This window comes from Ochotona curzoniae, unplaced genomic scaffold (genome assembly GCF_017591425.1).
Source record: "Ochotona curzoniae isolate NIBS_2020 unplaced genomic scaffold, NIBS_Ocur_1.0 contig_883, whole genome shotgun sequence".
In the NCBI taxonomy this organism is placed as follows: domain Eukaryota; kingdom Metazoa; phylum Chordata; class Mammalia; order Lagomorpha; family Ochotonidae; genus Ochotona; species Ochotona curzoniae.
In genome coordinates, this window is record NW_024466599.1 from 19012615 (window position 1) to 19034422 (window position 21808).

At 45.0% G+C, this 21808-nt stretch overlaps 2 protein-coding genes across 3 annotated transcripts; one reads left to right on the forward strand and one right to left on the reverse strand.

The window, feature by feature from the left end:
- On the reverse strand, positions 1-3344 carry LOC121164619 (coiled-coil domain-containing protein 121-like). The gene is made up of 2 exons (XM_040992746.1): positions 3205-3344; positions 1-943 (listed from the first exon to the last, which is right to left on the reverse strand). Exons 1-2 carry the CDS (start codon positions 3342-3344, stop codon positions 1-3), a joined length of 1083 nt encoding a protein of 360 aa, XP_040848680.1.
- Positions 3345-3764: 420 nt separating this feature from the next.
- LOC121164763 (GPN-loop GTPase 1) lies at positions 3765-20322 on the forward strand. Of its 2 annotated transcripts, none has more exons than XM_040992989.1 (14): positions 3765-3891; positions 4483-4576; positions 6390-6429; positions 7194-7260; positions 7703-7740; positions 8241-8319; positions 8537-8631; positions 11351-11396; positions 11824-11970; positions 12759-12841; positions 13541-13580; positions 14246-14336; positions 17022-17129; positions 19174-20322. In XM_040992989.1, the coding sequence occupies exons 1-14, from the start codon at positions 3781-3783 to the stop codon at positions 19257-19259; spliced, it is 1125 nt and encodes a 374-aa protein (XP_040848923.1). In that variant the 5' UTR covers positions 3765-3780; the 3' UTR covers positions 19260-20322. The 2 variants fall into 2 exon arrangements, with proteins under 2 accessions (XP_040848923.1, XP_040848924.1); XM_040992990.1 differs by having other exon boundaries at positions 3776-3891; positions 14246-14346; positions 17026-17129.
- Positions 20323-21808: the final 1486 nt, after the last annotated feature.

The following is a 21808-nucleotide window of genomic DNA, read 5'->3' on the forward strand; positions in this document are numbered from 1 at the left end:
TTAGGAACTACAAGAATTACTGTGGGCTGTTTTTCCTTGACTCGGTGCAGTCTGGGGGGCACCCTGGCCCCGAGGGCATCCATTCCGCCTTTTTTGCAGCTGTTGCCTGCCACGCAGCAAGCTCTGCACAAACCACTGTCCCTGCTCCAGCTGCTGCTTCTGGTTTTCTAACCGGCTCTGCCTCGCCTCCAGTTTCCAGGATTGCTGCTTCAGCTGCCGGCATTCCTTGAGTAAGCACTGGTTCTCCATGTGCACGCCCTGGCAGAACTTTAAATGGGACCGCTTTGCTGCTGATCTCAAGGCCTGGGCCTTCTCCTGATGCTCCTTCCTCTGTTTCTTATCCAAGAGCCTCGCATCAGGCTCATTCAGTTGTTTCTCTAACAAGGCCTTTTCTTTGAGGAACTGAGCGTGTCTCTCGCTGGCGCTCTGGGCTTCGATTCTGCTCTGCTCCTCCTGTAGTTTCTGGATCTGCAGGTCCTGTTTCTCCTTCAAGAGCGAAACGTCTTTCAGCTCTTGCAGCTGCTGCTTCAGGCGGGCTTGTGCTTTTCTCTTCTGCAGCAGCTCAGCTTTCAGCACCGACAGCTTCTTGGCATATTTGGAGGTTAATCTTTGTCTCCGCCTCTTGACTGCCCCACTTTCTTGGATGTACTCTGTCCACAGCTTCGTGGGCTCCTTGGCCAATTCTTCAGTCTTGTGGGTCAGGTATTCCAGAAAGAACGTGTTTTCAGCCTGGAAGTGCAGCTTTTCCCTGTGCAGCTGCCGGGTGTCTTGCAGTAGGATCTGCTGCTGGGTCCGAGCTTCTTTGATTTGCGTGTCCAGCTCCCTCACCCTTGCCATTCTTTTCCGGATCCGATTTTCTACATTAGTTCGCTTGTGAGGCTGTAGAAGACTGTTTATTAAACTGAGATAGGACAGAGGGGGACTTTTGGGACTTTCAGGAAACCTGCAAGAAGAACAAAGGAAACATTTCTTTAATCAGTTTTTTTTTTGTGAAAATTGAATTTATATATTTTAAAATATTTATTTGCATTGGAAAGGTTGATTTACACAGAGAAGGAAAGACAGAGGGAAAGATCTTCAGTCTGCTGGCTTGGTTCCCAAGCGTCCACAACAGCCAGAGTTGAGCCGATCCAAAGTCAGGAGCCGGGAACTTCTTCTGGATCTCTCATGGAGGTGCAGGGTGCCAAGGGCTTGGATCATCATCCACTGACTGCTTTCAGGCCACAAGCAGACAGCTGGATAGGAAGTGGAGCAGCCAGGAAACAAACCAGCATCCATAAGGGATCCCAGTGTTTGCAAGGTGAGGATTTAGCCGCTGAGACAATGAACTGGGCCCTTAATTCATAATTAAAAAAAAAATTCCACAATTGGGGCCTGGTGCGATAGCCTACTGGCTAAAGTCCTCATCTTGCATGCACCGGGATCCCATATGGGCGCTGGTTCTAATCCCAGTATCCCTGCTACTTCCCATCCAGCTCCCTGCCTGTGGCCTGGGAATGCAGTCGAGGACAGCCCAAAGCCTTGGGACCCTGCACTCACGTGGGAGACCATGAAGAGGCTCTGAACTCTTGGCTTTGAATTGGCTCAGCTCTAGCTGTTGTGGCTTCTTGGAGTGAATCATCAGATGGAAGATCTTACTTTCTGTTTCTCCTGCTCTCTGTATATCTGACTGTCTAATATAAATAAATATATATATTTTTAAATCCACAATTGTCCTTTATTTATCCAATGAAGCATTTAAAAAAAAATGACTAGTAGGTGGCAACAGCCTAGCGGCTAAAGTCCTCACCTTGCACACGTCAGGGTCCCATTTGGGCACCGATTCTAATCCCAGCAGCTCCACTTCCCATCCAGCTCTCTGCTTGTGGCCTGGGAAAGCAGTGGAGGACGGCCCAAAGCCTTGGGATCCCACACCCGCATAGGAGACCAAGAAGCTCCTGGCTTCAGATTGGCTCAACATGGGCCGTTGTGCTCACTTGGGGAATGAATCATCGGACGGAATATCTCTGTATATCTGACTTTCCAATAAAAATAAATAAATCTTTAATAAATAAAGATTATTTACTTATTTGAATGGCAACACATCTCCCCAAATCTGGTTCATCTTCCAAATGCCTGCAACTGCTAGGGCGGGGCCAGGAGCCAGGAATTCCCATCTGGATTGCTCAGCTGGGTCGCAGGGACCTGTAAGGAGCGACTTGAGCATTGGCCATGAAGACTCCTGCCATTTTGGACTTGGCACCATTTAAAATATCTGCTTCCCCTAGGTCCTGGCTTCCTTAAGATTCATACATGCTCCCTTTAGGTTCAAATTTGATTATCTGCCAATCTGTTGTAATCTCATAGCCTTGTTCCCACCAATCTGCTGTAACCTCATGGCACTGTACCTGGTGGTTCTAACCACCAGTCCGTCATTGGCCACCCCATGGTGCTACCCACTAATCCCTCATAGCCCCATGATGCCTCCCCCCAGCCATAAAGGAAATCTCCTCGTGCGTGCCACGCTGGTTCTTCTTGCTCTCCTCTTCTCTCCCCCTTCTCTTTCAGTGCCCTCTTGCCAGTATGGAAGAAGACACCTCTCTCCCTCTTTGCTTCTGCTCCTGTTTCCGCTGCCATCTTCCCTGCTGGAATAAAATTTGCATGGCTCACCGCATCTGGTATTTTGGCTTGTGATGGCAAACCGTCAAGAGCTTATACCGAAAAGAAGACCTTACAGAACCCAGGCACCTGGGCCAGCAGCGGCTGCTCGCTAGGTGCATGGCTCTTTAGACTGAAAGTGGGCGCTGAACTTGATCCCAGGCACTGAGACAGGGAATTGCCAATGTCCCAAGTGCTAGCTCAACCCAGCGGTGCATGCACCCACAACGCTCGCCCAACAAACTATTTTTGAGACCTGTCATATTCCAAACACTCTGCAAGGCTTGGGAAATACAACCAGGGGTGAAAATGACTGGGTGTGACCTGACAATTCGTAACAGACAAGCACTATAGCCCCAGGACATATTTTCTGTCAACCAGGTGCAGACAGATTTATGATGTCATCATAAGTGACAGAACCTAAGTGTGAAACTCAGATCTTAGGAACCAGATCCAAGGCTACAGAAGAAAAAGGCTGGATGATGGGGAGTACGAATACTTTTTCCAGCTCTTTCAGCATCCGCCCGGGTACTTGCCGGGGTCAGGGAAGCTGTACTTCGCACTCACAGGCTCCTGGAGTCCAGCCTTTTATTGCAACCGCGCAGCTCACGGGCGGTGATGGCCGAGGAGCGGGCGCTCACATTAGGAGTTGTGAAGGTCGAAAGCTCTTGGAGTTGGTCGGTTTGGGCCTCCACGGGTCTCCGCATTGCCCAGCAACCCCAGGCATCCCATTTAGTTCCAGGTCTGGACAGTCCAGCCCGGAGCTGTTTAATCTCCTCAGGTGCAAAACAGGTTCTAGAGGGTAGGGGCCTAGCGTCTTCCGTCCTTGTTTTCTGGGATTCCAAAAAGAGCCGCACGCCCCTCTTTTTCGGGTTGTGGGGGGTTGGCCCTTGGGATCCCATCTCGTCTCCCGTCTCCCTCCCCGGGGTGCCAGAGACTGTCAATGCTGCTTCTCTCTCTTCTCAGCGCCTCTGGCTTCCGTCCCAACTGTCAGGAGCAGGCCTCCAGCCTCGGACCCGCTGCCCCAGGTGGCCGTCGAGTCTCCGCGGCGTTCGACTCTATTCTCCCGCGCAATCTAGAACGTCGCAAAGGCCTCTCTAGCCGCAGCGCGTCTCTGTGGTGAGGGGCGGGGCTTGGGCGAAGATGGCGGCGCTCGCGGCGGCAGCGGAACCCCAGGCGTCTGGGGGTCCTCGCTCCCCCGTGTGTCTGTTGGTGCTGGGGATGGCGGGATCCGGGAAAACCACCTTTGTGCAGGTGACGGACACTGCGCGGGCGCTGGAAGGGGGCACGGGGGTTGTGGCGTGGAGGATAGACGGAGGTCGGTGGGGAATTGGAGATGCCGACGCGTGGTTTTGAGGGACTCGACTCTGGCTGTTGGGGTTCAGACTTAAAGGACCCTCGCCCGGCTTCCGTGGGTCCCTCTTCGCATCCTCAGTGCAGGCTTGGTTCGGCTTGCCACGATGTCCTGGTGAAATTACCAGCCTCTCAAAGGCAGAGCCTCTCCAGGCGCACTGGTTTTCGGTTAAGGTTGGCGGAGTTACTTATCGTGCCACCCTCGTGTTCCGGGCATGGGGAAACTATCGAAAGTGAGATTGACAAGGCTTTTACTGTCATGGAGCTCCTGTTTTAGCGGAGCGACCAGTGTAAGGAAATACATGGAGTGGGGAAGGCTCTGTTTGATGGGTGATCAGGAAAAGGAGCCCTGGAAGCGAGAACTGATGTTGGAAGTATTTCAGACGGAAGGAAGTAGTGGCAAAGTCTTGAAGCATGCTAAGTGAAGGAATGGACATTGGCTTGGCATCCCTGCCTTCTCTTCCCTCCAATCTTCTTCCCCCATTTCTGCAGAGGCTCACAGGACACCTGCATAGCCAGGGTTCTCCACCCTACGTGATCAACCTGGACCCCGCTGTGCACGAAGTCCCCTTTCCTGCCAATATTGGTGAGTGGAGCGTGCCAAAATTTGTGTAAAATATCCCAGAGAGAGTGGCAGGCCTCTGGCCTGCCGACTTTTTTAGTTTTCTTAGTTTTTCTTTCACTTGGATAGTCTTCAGTCCGTAGAGAGGCTTCTTCATAAATCACATTTTCTCTGTTCACCCTCTTCCCCGTTTTAAATACACAGACCTTTCTGTAACTTTAACAATACTCTGGGCCAGGTTAAGGTAGGAGCCAGGAACTCCATGCAGGTCTCCTCTGTGGGTGGTGGGACCCCAGTACTGGAGCCGTTGTGCACCACCTCTTGGGTTGTCTGTTGGCAGCAAACTGGAATGGAAGTAGTGGTGGGACTTGGTCCCAGGCCTCTCCGTGCGGGATGTACTTCCTTGACATGCTGTTTCTCAATGTTTGCCTCTTCCCCCAAGCTTCTCATGCCTCAGGCATAATAATAAAAGGTCATGTATTTAGAGGCAGAGATCAGGGCCCAGCGAGACAGTGTAGTGGTTAAAGTCCTCTCCTTGAACGCGCCAGGATCCCATATGGGCACCAGTTCTAATCCCGGCAACTCCACTTCCCATCCAGCTCCCTGTCTGGGAAAACAGTCAAGGATGGCCCAAAGCATTGGGATCCTACAGCTGCGTGGAAGAAGTTCCTGGCTCCTGGCTTCAGATTGGCATAGCTCCGGCCATTGCAATCCCTGGGGGGGTGAATCATTGGACAGAAGATATTTATCTCTATCTCTCCTCCTCTCTCTACATATCTAACTTTGTAGTAAAAATAAATAAATCTTATAAAAAAAAAAAAGAAAAATGCCTATAGGGTCCTCGGGCAGGGATAAAAGTGAGGACCTAGGAAGTCGATCCAGGCCGCCCATGGATGCAAGGCAAACACTGTTACCTCCCAGAGCTCCTGTCAGCCAGAAACCAACTGGGAAGTAAGGCCGGGTCAGAACCCTGCACTTCAACATAGGTCACCTGTGTCCAACTGTTAACCTAACCTCCAGACCAAACATCTGCCCTTTGTGCCTGTTTAGAAAGCTTGGCTGTGTTATTTGTTATTTGTCACCAGTGCACAATAAGCAGAATAACCAACTTTTAAATTTGAGCTCCCGTTTTCTGTATAGTCTCTGATTATAAAGATTTATTTTTTTATTGGAAAATCAGATATACAGAGAAGAGTAGAGACAGAAAGGAAGATGTTCTATTCACTGATTTACTCCCTAAGTGGCCACAATGGCTGGTGCTGAACTGGATGGGAAGCGGAGCTGCTGGGATAAGAACCAGCACCCGTATCAGATCCCAGCGCATGCAAGGGAAGGACTCTAACCACTAGGCCACCGTACGAGGCCCAGCCTTCAATAATTTAAGGCATAGAACTTTGACCTTGTCTCAGACCATACTCTGCCATACCTTGAGGGCTCCTAACCAACATTCTTCAAGAATTACTTGACAGTTATCCTTGGAAAGAAGGGAGGCAACAAGAAGGTAAAAGAAATCAGTAGAAGAAAATGTTGGCCAGAGAGGCCTGCTAGGCTGGTCCTCATTTCTTGCTGGGAGGGAAGGTTTTGATAGGTTACCTTTCACCCCTCTGGTTTTATTTTCCCTCACAGTCTTACTGCCTTCTTTGATAGCCATTCAGTGATCTCAGCTGAAAGTCTCAGAGCAGTGTGAGAAGTCAGTCAGATACCGAGAGAAAGATTTCTTTTTTCCTCTGAGGAAGCAGAGGTGACTTGAGAGGGCTATTGGCTTAGGACATTAAGGCAGAGGGTTTTAAATGGTGTTTTTCTTTCATATCAAATGTATTTCTTTCCCCGCCTTCAGATATCCGTGACACTGTGAAGTATAAAGAAGTCATGAAACAGTATCCTTTTTTACATTGCTGCAGCGTTGACTCCCTCCAGGCTGATTTCTGTGTGTGATGGCTTTGAGAATGTTTTTGCCTTTCCTTTGAAATACACAAAAACATTGATGGTGCTTTAAAATCATTTTATTAGGAGGATGCAGAGTGAATGTGGAAGAGGCATTGTAGGTTATTGGAGTATTTTCGCTTCTGGGTTCCATGTTATCAGTTCCCCTGTGTGCGGTGACTACAGAGGCTAGAGAGAGAAAGGGAAGGTGGCAGCTACCTGGGTGCTCAGGGCAGTACGGCCTGTGAGGATGCCTCCACTGATGCGTACCTCTGCAGACCCGGAGACTCAGAAATGAGTATGTGTGGTTCGATTACTTCTTAGGACACTGCGACCGGAAATGTGTGTGCTCCCTGGGGTAACTCTCGGTGAATCAGCAGGCTGCTGGACTTGCGTGGATCAGAGATTGAGAGCAAGATGGTCTTCATGGCTAAGGCCGGCAGCCTGCCACGGCTAGATGCAGCTCTACATCTCTACATCTCTGCTAGATGTATTTTGGATCCTTTGTTTTCCTCTCCCTTTCTGGTCACCCCTAAAATGGTAAATGAATGAAGACCTTGATGGTGAATGTTTCCCTATGTGGTTAAAGTTGTGTGATAGTCAAGGGTTAGATTGCCAGAATCTGTTAATGGAGCATTGATGCTGTTTGGGTGACGTGGTAGGTGTGAGCTTTCTGATACAATCTGTAAGCAATTTAACTCCTCAACTTTGTGTATAGATACGGACTTGGGCCCAATGGTGGCATAGTGACCTCACTGAATCTCTTTGCTACCAGATTTGATCAGGTATGTCTGTTCTCCTGAGGATGGGCTGGGGAACAGGTGAGTGGGATGCTGGGACGGGCCAACAGGCGTGGAATGTAAAGAGAATGGGGCTTTTTACTTGTGACAAATGTTTACCTTCCATTAGGTTTTCTATGCTAACTGCTTTGGTAAGATTGTCTGACAGTAACTAGCTTTTTACACCAATATTGCTCCATGAGACAGGCAGTATCTGACCGTGCATCCAGATGCATGACTTGAGAGTGCTGGGGCAAACCCTGAGCTTCTCAGGGCCTCGCCCTGCCCCTGGGCCGTTGAAGCGCTGCCATTGCGGCTTTGCTGCTTCAGTCCATAAGTGAGAGCCCGGTTTGAGCAGCTCTTGGTGCCTGTCATGTGACTGTGCAGAGGGTCCCGGGATTTTGTGTTGAAGTCAGATCCTGTTGCAAGTGGCCTCTTTTTCTTTTAGGTGATGAAATTTATCGAGAAGGCCCAGAACATGTCTAAGTAAGTGCTTGCGGCTCAACTCCTCTCCATACTCTGCAGTTGACATAGTTCTGGGTTTTTTGGAGAATTTGGGGGTAACACCAAGCTCTGAAAGCTTGAGACTGACATGAAACCACAAAGTAAACAAACAAAAGGCCAAGCATATCGTTAAGATGCTGTACAGTATGGAAGTAAATTTACTGTGATTTGCTCCCCCCACCCCAGATTTGGTCTCTAATTTACATGGCTTATAAAAAGATATTTTGAAATATTGTATTCCTGCCTTGAAGAAAACTATATTTGTCAGCATTCAAGCCTTTGTGATAATATTTCTCTAACCTTTGTTTAAATACATGGTTCAGAGAAATAATATTCTAGTTTTAAAAGTAACACAATATAACACTTATTTAACTTGCTAATAGTTATTTCTGCCTGGCATAAACATACAATGTTTCCTGTGCCGCAATGTCTTGTAGTACTGTGCATGGCTAACACTTCTTTCATGCTCTTTCTTGACACAGGTATGTCCTGATTGACACACCTGGACAGATTGAAGTATTCACGTGGTCAGCCTCTGGGACAATCATTACTGAGGCCCTGGTCAGTATTCTTAAACCTGTTACTTAGGTGGAAGGGAGGACTGGGTTAGCATCCTTTTTTTTTTTTTTTTTTAATTGTCCTGGAGTTAACAAGAGAGGGAGTGATGGAAGCTCTGCACACCTGCCTAAAGTGATTTCCCCTTGATAGGGAAGGTTGGAAAGGAGCTTGGCAGAGTGTGAGTCCTCTGACGAAGGCTCTGGTTGTTTTGTGGCTTTAGGCATCTTCATTTCCAACAGTTGTCATCTACGTAATGGATACATCACGAAGTACTAACCCAGTGACCTTCATGTCCAATATGCTCTATGCCTGCAGGTAATTAATTTTTGGTGGATATGGTATCCCATCGAATCAGGATGCCTCTTTGTCTTGTTTCTTTGCTTTTGCTTTTTTTTTTTTTTTAAGGATTTATTTATTTTAATTGGAAAGGCAGGTTTATGGAGAGAAGAAAAGACAGGTCGAAAGATCTTTCCTCCACTGTTTCACTCCCCAAGTAGCCACAATAGCCAGAGCTGAGCCTATCTGAAGCAAAGAGCTTCGAACAGGTCTCCCACACTGGTGCAGGGTCCCAAGGCTTTGGGCTGTCCTCTACTGTGCTTTCCCAGGCCACAAGCACAGGGAGCTGGATGGGAAGTGGAGTAACCGGGACACAACCCAGCATCCATCTCGGATCCTGGTGGATGCAAGGCAACAGTTTAACGGCTGAGCCATCCCTTTGTCCTGCCCCATCAACCTCCCCTCCCATTTTGCTTTTGAGGCCTGATTTGTGCTTCCTCAGATTTGCCTTTCATGTGAGTGGCTATGAGTTAGGGGAAGTCGGGAGAAAAGAGGCTCAGGAGTTGTTGGCACCTTCTCATCTTCCTCCCCTGCTTGGTGCAGAAATAGTGGATTAGAACTATGAAGCTTTGGTAGTTGTTCCTAATTGAATGAAAACCACATCTGAATGAATGACAGCCCTCTGGCCTAAGTGCTGTCTTTGTATATTATGATAGAGTGCAATTAACAAATGAGTAGCTAACTATGGATAAAAAGATTTATATGTAATTCTTACAAGGGCAGGTTTGTCCAAAATAGGGTGCCAACTATACTGTGTTGGTGCATTAAGACTGAAGAACAAGTCAAACTATTATTAAAGCTGAGATTAATTCTGAGAGTACAAAAACTGTCATCTTGTTGGATCTAAGAGATCCTGATCCAAACAGAAATCTGATGATTGACAATATTATTATCATATGAATTGTTTCAAAGACAATTATTAGCTTGATTTTAGTAATCAGTTCACCATATATATGTACATATGATTTATGTACCATATATATATGTTTTTTTTTTTTAGTCTCCTAAGTATATATATAATTTTCATTTGTCAATTATACCTCAGTAAAGCTGAGAGAAAAACGCTGAAACTTTTGTGGCATTTGTAAACGTTTTGCCTCAATCTTACTAAGGTATAACTGACAGAAATTGTACGTGTTGGTGTAGGCATTTAGCCTAGTAGTTAAGAGGTTAATTATCATGCCTATGTCTCATATCGAAGTATTTAGAATCATTTTACAGCTCCAGCTACTGATTAAATCTTCATTTTAAATGAAAATACGAATTTATTTTAAAGACATAGTGATGGGAAATTCTGAGGGATCCTCCCTTGGCTGGTTCACTCTCTAAATGGCTGCAATAGTCACGGCTGGGCCAGCCCACAGCCAGGTGCCACGAACTCTATGCAGGTCTCACGTGAGTGGCAGGGGCCCCAGTATTTCCACTGCTTTGCCTAGTACATTAGAGGGAAGCTGGATTGGAAGTGGAGCAGCTGGGACTCAAACAGCATTGCGGTATGGGTTACAAGTTGCAGCTTAATCTACAGCGTCACAGTGCTGGCCCCATGATTCCAGCTTCCTGCTAATGTGTACTCTGGGAGGCGGTAGGTAATAACTCAAGTAATTGGGTTCCTGTCATTCAGGTGGGTTCCTACTCTCAGTTTTGCCCAGCTTAAGCCAGCAATTGTGGGGATTTGGGGAATGAACCTGCAGATGGGAACCATCTTTACCTCTCCAATAACAAAATCATTTAATAATTGTGTGTTTACATGGTATTTTTAGGGCTGAAAGGATATAAAGGCCAACATTGTAGCAAAGTAGATAAATCTGTAGCCCGCAATGCCCCTATCTCATGTGGGCGTCAGTTCAACTCCTCTTTGATCCAGTTGCTGCTAATGTGTCCAACAAAGCAGTCCAGGATGGCCCAAGTGCTTGGACCCCTGCATCCATGTAGCAGATAAGGAGAAAGCTCCTGGCTTCAGCCTGGCTCAGCTCCAACCATTGCTGTCATCTGGGGAGTGAAACAGCATATGGAGGGAAAATCTGTCTCCCCCTCTCTAACTCTGCCTTTCAAATAAAATTTTTGAAAAAACGAATAACCTTTGTCTGTGGCACTTGCATCCTGCATGGGTACCAATTCAAATCCTGGCTGCTCCACTTCCAGATCTAGCCCCCTGCTTATGGCATCAGAAGGCAATGGAGGATAGCCCAAATTCTTGAACCTCTGCACCCTAATGGGAGATTCAGAGGAACCTTCTCGCTCCTGGCTTCAGATTGGCTCAGCTCTGGCCATTGCAGCCATTTGAGGGAGTTAGTGGATGAAAGAGCTGTCTATCTCTCCCTCTCTATCTCTGACTTTCAAGTTTAATAAATAAATTTTTTTAAAAAAAGGATGAAAGAAGATAAAATGTACAAGAATACTTGGCACAGTGTTCATACTGTTTTTAGTATTCATTAAATACAATTTTCACCTGAAAAAGGAGTTATTTTGTAAGAAGCAAACAAAAAGCTGGGTCAACATCAAAGCATTGTTACCCCCAGGGAGTGAGTGTATCTGTTAATGATGGGGTAGTTTTTCTCTTTGGAGAGAACATGCAAGTGTCATATGGAAAGGGATAACTAATTCTTTTGCAATCTGAACCCATTTCCTTTCTCTTAATCAGTAGGCTGCTACTGGTCAAGCAGCTTTGTCTAATAATGTCTTGTTGTTTGGTTTTCAGTATCTTATACAAAACCAAACTGCCTTTCATTGTGGTCATGAATAAAGTAAGTGGACTCTTCTGCTATTATTCAACGTTATATTCTCATCAGAACCTTGGGGGGTTGTCAGGAAGTTTTGGTGGGTGAGAAGGATTATTTCAGGTGCTGGGAATAGTTTGAACAAAATCATGGACACGTCCAGGAAATGGATTTAATCGAGGGGAAAGGGTTGTTATGAATGGTGTTTAGAGTTATTTGAAGATACGTAGAGTAGCCCCTCGACTATACCGTACAGACCATTGCAGGCAGCAGTTAGAAACAGAACTTCTTATGGCTTATTGCAGTGGAGAAGGAAATAGAGGAGACATGTATAGGGAAAGAAAATATGTATAGGGTATGTTCTTTGCTGTTTGCAAGTGAAAAATTACATTTTGTCTTTGCTTTATCTCTCACATCATTTCTGGTTGCTGATATTGACTTTTCTCTGCTACAGACCGACATCATTGATCACAGCTTTGCCGTGGAGTGGATGCAGGATTTTGAGGCTTTCCAAGATGCCTTGAATCAAGAAACTACATATGTCAGTAACCTGACTCGTTCTATGAGCCTGGTGCTAGACGAGTTTTACAGCTCACTCCGGGTAAACCTTCTTTCCTTCTCAGGCTGACAGTCCGTCCATAGCTTGCTGTCAGTGTGCATCCTCGGAAGTGGCAGGATGATCATTTAAACATACCAGTCACTGTCACCTACTAGGAGACCCAGATGGAGTTCCCTCTGGCCCAGCCCTGATTGTTAGTAACATTTGTGATAGGAGAGCTCAATGGAATCAGTAATAATGATGATAAAAAGAAAAGCTGTTGAAGTTTGTAAGATATGTAAGGAAGGAATGCCACCTTCAGAGAATTTGTGGTCTAGTTACAAAAGCTACATTCAGGATTGAATTTATGATAGATACGCAGAGGTAAGTTCTTTTAGAGAGATTGGGAGTTGGGATGATGGTTGTGATGGAACAGATCAAGATGAGGGATTTGGGAGAGCAGAGTGTTGTGGACATTTTTTTGGAGGAAGGATAAAAGGTTTACCTAAGCAAAAGTGGATGTAAGATACAAGAATGTCAGTTGTCTGAGCAAAGGTATTGACACAGCAGAAACTGGTTTGTTTTGCTTTGTTAGGGAGTGGTTAGTGAGTCCTGTGACTGGTTTGGTTCTAATTATATCCTTATTTTTCAACTCTTTATTTTCCATAAACTTATGTCCATGACTTTTGACTAGGTATGACTCCTTTGTTCTGCTTTAGCTTGGCTCTTTGCTGAAGACTTCTCAAAGTATCTAAACCTCTTTTTTGAAGATTTTATGATATTTGAACAAAATGTATTTCATTTGTAAGTAACAGAGTTTCTTCATTGGCTTTTGTGATGCTTTTTGGCAGGTGGTGGGTGTCTCCTCTGTTCTGGGTACTGGCTTAGATGAACTGTTTGTGCATGTCACCAGTGCTGCGGAAGAATATGAAAGGTGAGGACAAAGGACAGTGACATCGATGCATTCTTAGTGGCCCCTGGGAACTGATTTGAGAGCAGTTTTGCCAGGGAATTTTCCCTGTGTGTAAGTTGTAACATTAGCCTGTGTGTACTGGACCTGACCACACTTGGAGTAACAAATCCCTGTTAACTTTAAAGAAAAAACGGAAGTATATAACGGTTGAGAGCTGGATGGAGGTATATAGTGATTGAGAACAGGGGCTATACAGATTTTTCTCTAAAGAGTGTGATCACAAGTATTTTAGACTTGGATGACCTACTCACCTTTGACATTGTAGGAAAAAAGCATCCACAGATAGTTCATAAACATGATCAGGACTGTATTCCAATAAAACAGTGTTTACAAAACAGGCTGTGGGCTGGACCGGGTGCTGAAATCACCGTGAGGATTATTTGTGGAAATATGTATAAAGGACTTAGCACAATTGCTGACATACAGTGAGCACAGGGCTCTCCAGTGCTTGTTGTTCAGCCCCAGCACTGAGGATGTTGCCCGCTGCCTGGTTCAGGTGGAGCAGGCACTGGGTTTTGATTCCATAGGGGAAGGTTCCCAGTGTCTGAGGCTTGTTAGATTTGATGTTCAGTTAAAGTAATATCTTAGGAAAAGAGAAGTGATGTTGTGGGCAGGACAGGTTCCTTGATAAAGGAATTTAGAAGGTGTTTCTCTTTCCAGGGAGTATCGTCCTGAATATGAGCGTTTGAAGAAATCACTGGTAGGAAAGGAGGCAGTTTGTGTGCCTCGAACTGTTAAGAAAACAGTCTTAATCCTGATAACATTGATGCTTTTGTTATTTTTTATGTGTTTTTAAAATTTTTTCCATAGTTTTTGAGTTCTTCTTGATAAAATGTTATTTTTTTTTCCTTTTAAATGCTGGTTAATTTACATTTGTTAAGTTTGTGTACTTTTTGCCTGGATGTAGGAAGACCCTTTAATTACTTTTCTTATTTTTGTATTAAAATTTTTAAAAGCCAGACTTTTGTTATTGTATATGCTAAGCCCACCTTATGCTCGGCCTCCACTTCTAGTCCAAGGTCAGTTTTTATAAAGGCAAGATGTAGCACTTTGTTAAACAATTCTTACCAAAAATGATCAGATGCCTTGCCCACAAAGGCTTAGTTGGATCCTGCGGGTGCAGGCGTCCTCTGTGGCCCTTGGAGTTCTTAGGCCTTTCTTTATGCGGTTTCTGAATTCTCTGACTTGGCCTGCAGATCCTGACAATCTCAGATTCTGCTGCAATCTCAGCCCACACTGCACAGTGTTCCTGTCCCCTGACCCACCAGCTGTCCCTGTACTGTTTAAGGAACCTGTACTGTGTGTGTAATTCCTTGTCCCTGCTTACACATCTTGCATCTGATGAAGGGCTCTTTTTTGGAACAGGCCACCGCACAGAGTCAACAGCAAAAGGAACAGCTGGAACGCCTGCAGAAAGACATGGGCTCTGTGTCCTTGGACACGGGAGCTGCCAAAGGTAATGGAAGGTGTTTTGGTGTTAGAGCCAAGAGAGAATAGATGCTTGTATTCCAACTTAGCCAAATGTATGTCTATGTCTATGTCTGTGGGAGAGAGAAAGGCAAGGGAAAAGGACATGGAGTTTATGTGCACACATATGTACTGTGTGTGTATACAAATGTATGTATACACACACACATATGGTATACATATGTACTATGTAAGTATACAAATCTCTAGAAAAACTGTGTACAGCTATGCCACTTTGAGCCCCTCCCTTGAGCAGTTTTTGCTTTACTTAGGTAGAATACTAAATTTCAACTGTTAACATTTTTAATATTCTTCCCTCCCCCACTTCTTTATAGTTTATTTTGTTCTGATTTTACATTTATCAGGAAAGTGGCACAAGTGATACAAAAACATTGCCATGTATTGTTTGAGCAGTCCTAAAATGTTTGTGTGTGTATATATAATGTATTCATTTCCCTGAGCCATTTAAACATCCAGGCAAGGCTTGTGTCAATACAGGTAACACTGCTGCTTGGGACACTCTATCCCATATCCAAATGCCTGAGTGTGAGTCTGGTTCCCATACCAATTTCTTTTTTTTTTTTAACATTTATTTTTACTGGAAAGGTGGATATACAGACAGGAGGAGAGACAGAGAGGAAGATCTTCCATCTGACGATTCACTCCCCAAGTGAGCGCAACAGCTGGAGATGAGCCAGTCCGAAGCCAGGAGCCAGGAGCTCTTCCGGGTATCCCACATGGGTGCAGGGTCCCAAAGCTTTGGGCTGTTCTCGACTGCTTTCCCAGGCCACAAGCAGGGACCTCCCATACCTATTTCTGCTAATATACCTGGGAGGTGATTACTGCCACCCATGTGGGAGACCCCAGTCAAATTCCAAGCACCCCCTCTCTCATATTGCCTTTTAAATACATAATAAAGACTTTTTCTTAAAAAAAATTGGAGAGGCAGATCATATTTATGGAGAAATGGAGATACAGAGAGAAAGATCTTCAGTCCACTAGTTCACTCCCAAAATGGCTGCAACAGCCATAGCTGAGCTGATCGAAAGCCAGGAGCTTCTTCTGGGTCTCCCACACTGCTGCAGGGTCCCAAGGCTTTGGGCCATCCTCGACTGGTTTCCCAGGCCACAAACAGGGAGCTGGATAGGAAGCAGAGCAGCCAGGACATGAATTGATGGCCATATGGAATGCCAGAACTTAGAAGGTGAGGACTTAACCATTGAGCCATCACACCAGGCCCATAATTAAAGACTTTTTTAGAAAGTAACTTAATAGGAACCAGAATTGTGGCACACAGGTGATGCCAGCATCCCCAGTTTGGTCCTACTTGCTCTGTCCAGCTCCCTGCTAATGTGCTTGGGAAGGCAGCAGAAGATGGCCCAAGCACCTGGGCCACTGCATCCACACTGGAGATTGGGTGAAGCGCCTGGATCTTGGTATCAGCCTGGCCATTCATGGCCATTGCAGCTGTCTAGGGAGTGAACTAGTGGTTGGAAAATGAGGATGCTTCCTTAGCAGCCCGTGTTTTTCTCAGACTCACTAGCACATTGAGTCTGTTGATTATCTTTACCTTCATAGAACAACTCCTTCTAAGCTCTGAACCAGTGAAAGAGAGGGACACTCAAGATAAGCTTTTGGCAGTCATTTTCTTCAGTTTAAAAAAATGGGATTGGGATGGGTCAGTGCTGTGGCACTGCTTGGTAAGCTGCTATCTGCAATGCCGGCATCCAGATGGGCACTGTTTCTAATCCTGGCTGCCACTTTTAATCCAGCCCCCAGCCAATGGCCTAGGAAAAGCATACATAGGCAGATAACTCATGTTCTTGGGCTCCTGCACACATGTGGGAGACCTGTTGTGCCTTGTTGCAAACTGTCCCAGCCCTTGCCATTGTGGCCATTTGGGGAATGAAGCAGCAGGTGGAAATTCTCTGTCTCTTCTCTCTCTGTAACTGACTTTCTTTTTTTTAAAGATTTTTTTGGGGGGCCCGGTGGCGTGGTCTAGTGGCTAAAGTCCTCACCTTGAACGCGCCAGGATCCCATATGGGCGCCGGTTCTAATCCTGGCGGCTCTGCTTCCCATCCAGCTCCCTGCTTGTGGCCTGGGAAAGTAGTCGAGGACAGCTCAAAGCCTTGGGACCCTGCATCAGTGTGGGATACCCGGAGGAAGTTCCTGGATCCTGGCTTCAGATCAGCATAGCATTGGCCGTTGCGCTCACTTGGGGAGTGAATCGTCGGATGGAAGATCTTCCTCTCTGTCTCTCCTCCTCTCTGTATATCTGACTTTCTAATAAAATAAATAAAAATCAGCAAATGTTGCCTCAGGTAGTTAAGGTCCCAGTCCCCATATGAGATACGTGGGGTGAAAGCCTAGCTCTTGGGTTTGCACCTGTTCCAACCCTGGCATTGGTGGCTCTGGGAAAGTGAACCAGCCTGATAATTATTATTTCTATCTCTGCATCTTGAAGAAGAAATGGAAGCTTAAGATCTTTTTAATATGACTGCATGAACTATTGGGATCCTGAAAATAGTTTGTTAACTAATCACTGGAAATATCTAGTTTTGCTAACAAGACAACTAGGAGAACTTTGATCTTCTGTGTGTTTGTCATGAGCACTCACTGATTCTGAACCACCTTTGTGAGGCGGCATGCGTGCTGACAGGTGTTTTCCCTGTAGACAGTCTGTCTCCAGCGCTGGACCCTTCTGACCTGATTCTGACTCGAGGAACCTTGGATGAAGAGGATGAGGAAGCTGACAGCGATACTGATGACATTGACCACAAAGGTGAGGGGGCTGAGGTGGCTGTGAAAACACAATGGCCACTTAGCCCTACTGTGTTTGGTCAGGAGTTTCTCGGGTTTGAGAGAAGAGCTTAAGCTTGCAGGCAGTGATGGGGAGAGAGGAGACAAGCAAGGGTCCAGCTTTGAGCAAGCTGCCCACATTGAGAGTTCCTGGTCCCTGTGTAACAGGTAATGCTGGCTGCTCTCTTGTCTTGTGTCTTCTCATTCTTGGGTCTAATTTTGTTAGTATAAGGAATCTAGGATTTTTGTTGTTATCAGTTTTTAAACTCTACACAAGGAGTTTTAGCTGAGACCAAAACCAATCAGAAAGGACTTAAGAGTGCAGATGGAATTACTCTGGAAATCTTGTTCCAAATGAGACAGTATTATGAACTGTGCGAGAATTTAGGCCTTAGCTGTGAACAAGAGCAAATCCCACTTTACTGTCCAGCTGGATGCTAATTTGTAAAGTATCTCATTCAATCAGTTTGCTGAGATTTGATTTCTAAATGGCAAAATTCCTCCCTTTTAAATATAAGAGAGTACTTCAGAAACTTTCTGGAAAATGAAATAAGAGATAAATTTATTTTCATGCAAATTATAAAAATCCATGCATATGAAGGATCATCAAAAAGCCATGAGAAACATGAATTATGAAAAACTATCCATGGATTTTAATATTTTTGCATCAAAAGAAATTTACTTTTTATTCTATAAACTTCAAAAGTGCTCTCTTTGGTTTTTTTTTTTTTTTTTTTTTTTTTTTTTATTATTTTTTCATTGGAAAGGCAGATATACAGAGAGGAGAGACAGAGAGGAAGATCCTCCGTCCGATGATTCACTCCCCAAGTGAGCGCAACGGGCCGATACTATGCCGATCCGAAGCCAGGAGCCTCCTCCGGGTCTCCCACGCGGGTGCAGGTTCCCAAAGCTTTGGGCTGTCCTCGACTGCCTTCCCAGGCCACAGGCAGGGAGCTGGAAGGGAAGCGGGGCTGCCGGGATTAGAACCGGCGCCCATATGGGATCCCGGGCGTGCTAGGCAAGGACTCAACCACTTGCGCCACCGCGCCGGGCCCCTGCTCTCTTTGGTTTTAATGTTTTAACAAATATATCTAGTCTTATAACTATCATCACAATCAAAATATACAATACTGGTTACCCTAAATATCCCACCTGTCCCCCTTTTATTCAGTTGCCTTCCTAAATATAGTCTTTTGCAACCACTGACATATCCATTCCTATAACTGTGCCTTTTCCAGAAGGCCACATACATGGACTCATGGTATTCAGCCTCTTGCACTACTTTTCTTTCAGTTGGCATAATTTTTGCATGAATCAGTGTTTTATTTCGGGGGAGGTTAATATTTTGTTATGTATATGTACCAAAGTTTGTATGTCCCTAGCTGGTTAACATTTGGGTTCATTTGATCTGTTACAAATAAAACTGCTGGGTAGGCATTTGGTGCAGTGTTTAAGACCCTGCTTGAGATGCTCACATCCCATTTCAGAGTGCCAATTTGATTCCTGGCTCCATTTCTGATTCCAGATTCCAGTGACTTTGCACCCTGAGAGTTAGCAGAAATGGACCAAGTCTTTGGGTCCCTGCCACTCTCATGGGTGACCTAGAGCAAGTTTCTAGCTCCCAGGTTTGACATGACTCCAAGTCAGTCCTGGCTATTACAGACATTTGGGAAGTGAACCAGCACATGGAAGATAGATTTCTGTCTCTTGAATAAATTGAAAATTAAAAGGTGAACAAAACTGCTATAAACATTTACAAATGTACATTTTTCATGTTTTCATTTCTTGTTAAAAATATTACCAATGAGACTTTTTAATTACTAATTTTTGAAGGTACTCTGAACTACTTCTAAAGAAACTACATTTTGGGCAACATGATAATTAATAGCATGCTTCTAGGAGACATTGCCTTACTGAGAGAGGTGAAACCTAGTTTTGTAAAAATAACATGTCATGGTTAGGTGACAGGAACTCTAATACAGTAGTAAAAGAATTTAAAAAGAATCACCCTTCTTTTTTGCTTACAGTTACAGAAGAAAGTCATGAAGAGCCAGCATTCCAGAATTTCATGCAAGAGTCAATGTCACAGTACTGGAAGAGAAATGACAAATAGAAGACTTCAGGCAACTCTGTTTCTAGCAGTCCGTAATTTGGGGACTCCAGCTGGAGATGACTGTAAAGGAGTTTTGTTCAGAGTAGTGGTTTCTCGTAAGGAAATCTCGTGGCTCCAATGTAGTCAGTGATAAAAGCTCCCTGGGTCCTCAGGCAGATGCTGGTTCTCCCCTGGCCTCTTCCTGGTGTTATGCAAGAAAGGACTGAACTGACTGTTCTTGGAAGTCGATTCTCTTCAAACCTAACTTAAGTTCAAGTTTTATCATTTGAACTCAAGTACTTTTGCTGCTGATGTATGGAAATAACTTGGGTTTCCTCGTGACTACTTTAAGCTCTCTTTCTGAACTGGAGCTCTGGTTGCTGCTTCCCGACATCTTGCCCTTGGCCCTGTGTGAGGAGCTGCCTGTTGGCAGACATGCAGAGGGGAAGCCTGAGCAGGGTCACAGTGGCAGTGCAGTCCCCTAGGCAACCAGTCATGTAGATCCTAGCACAGGTTTGTTAAAGTGGGGAAAACATGTTTAATGAGTAAGAATTCCATTGCAGTGGTGACTTGCATAAAGATGTTTTAACTTTATTGTAAGCTTCCTGTAACAATTTCATATCAGAAAGTAATTTAATCAGATTCAATTCTCCTGCTCAATATGAGGCTTATTATTAAAGCCACATGTCCAAATCTGTCTCAGTATAGAGGTGTGATTTTACTACAACAGTTTCCCATATACACATAACCTGGTAGCCAGGTACAGAGTCCTGTTTGTGTTGAACTTCATACAGAGAATCCTTAGTGTTGATTTGAAGGCTGGATAAGGTGCTATTTCCTGTGCAACACTCATTACAAAGATTTGTGCTGCCTCAACAATCTGACAGGGTCTTAAAACAGCACAGTCTGTCAAGGAATTTTCTTCCTGCCCGGGCTGCACTCCAGTTTTGTGGTTCTTAGTGTCACCTGGGAAACTGTTAAACTCCCCCTTGAAACCTGAATCGCCGACTCTGAGAAGGGCAGCACAGCAATGTTTAAAAAGTCACAAGTCTTAAGAACCACTGCTTCAACTCAAACAGCCTGTTCCATGCTACCAGGCCAGATGAGTCTAGGCATCACTACTCACAGGATTTGCCTTATTAAACTACTCTGATCTTGCCCATCTGGTGACTTCTAAAGCAGTAACAGTATTTTTGCCTTGCTATGAAGTACTGATTTCAACATTCTATAACTAATGAGAACCGTTGGCCTAAAATGTGAATGTGTTAGGAGGTGAAACTCTGAGCAGACTTCTTGTCCCTTTTGTGCCTTTGTGTCCCACATGCTGTACACTCCCTACAGGCAAGGACTAAGTCTTCATCTTTGTGTTCCTTGAATAGGATCAGCACATAGTATTTACTCAGTAAATATCTGCCAGCTGAATGTTTATGCAAACTATCTTATGGCCATTACATTAATAAGGGAAAATGAAGTGAAGACTTGGATGGAAAAGACTTGGGTAAAAGTTACCTGTTAACAGCTAAAGTATGACTTTATTTTGTTGCTATCATATTCATCATTATTCCCAATGTTTGGGACACTTCAGGTACTCAGTAATGTGCTAATTAAATTCTTGTTTTTGGTCTCTAGTAAAAGAGTGATTTAAATTTTGCAAGTCTTACATTCTATAAGAGAACACCAAATTCGAGCCATGAATTTAACATGCTAACATCCACTACTGAGGTATAAAGCCTCTTTTGCTAATTGATCCTACTCTATAGCTTTATATCATTTAATACATACTGACTCAGATGCCAAGCACTGTAGATTCTGTACTGGACGAGTAACCACAGCAGAGCTGTTGCTGACCTGGTGGAAAGCTGCAAGGTGTGCTATTGGTGACCTAAAGGCTACCCATCTGGGAGAGGCACAATGTCCAGGTGTAGGCATTCTGATAGGAAGGGACTGCTCTCTGAAAACCTAGCCGTAGACAGCAACTGCTTGCTTCCCTCACAAAAGGGAAAAAAGAAACAAAAGAGAACATGGTAAAAAAAATATTTAAAAGTCTGGGGATTGATGCTGTGGCTCAACAGAGTAATCCACCTGCTAGTGCCAGCATCCCATGTGGGCACAGTTCATGTCCCGACTGTTCCACTTCCCATCCAGCTTTCTGGTTCTGGCCTGGGAAAGCAGTACAGGATGGCTTAAGGCCTTAAGCCCCTGTACCCATGTGGGAGACCCGGAAGAATATCCTGCTTCAGATTGGCTCAGCTGCAGCCATTGTCACCATCTGGAGAGTGAACCAGCACATGGAAGAGCTTTCTCTCTCTTTGTAAATCTGCTTTTTTAAAAAAATATTTTAGATGATGCTTACCTAGTTTATCAGGGTGGAAAAGACTGAGGGTCAGGGAAAAGTGGTGTGATCATTGTTTCCAAGTTTTCAATTTCTTTTTCCTGTACCTGGTGGCAGGAGGGAGATAAGGAGAGAAGCCACACCCAGCCTCCCAACTGCCCCAGTGCTGGGATGAGAACAGCCACCCAATACTGGCCCACACCGAGGATTCTGCCCAGGTGGCTTCGATAGTTCTGAT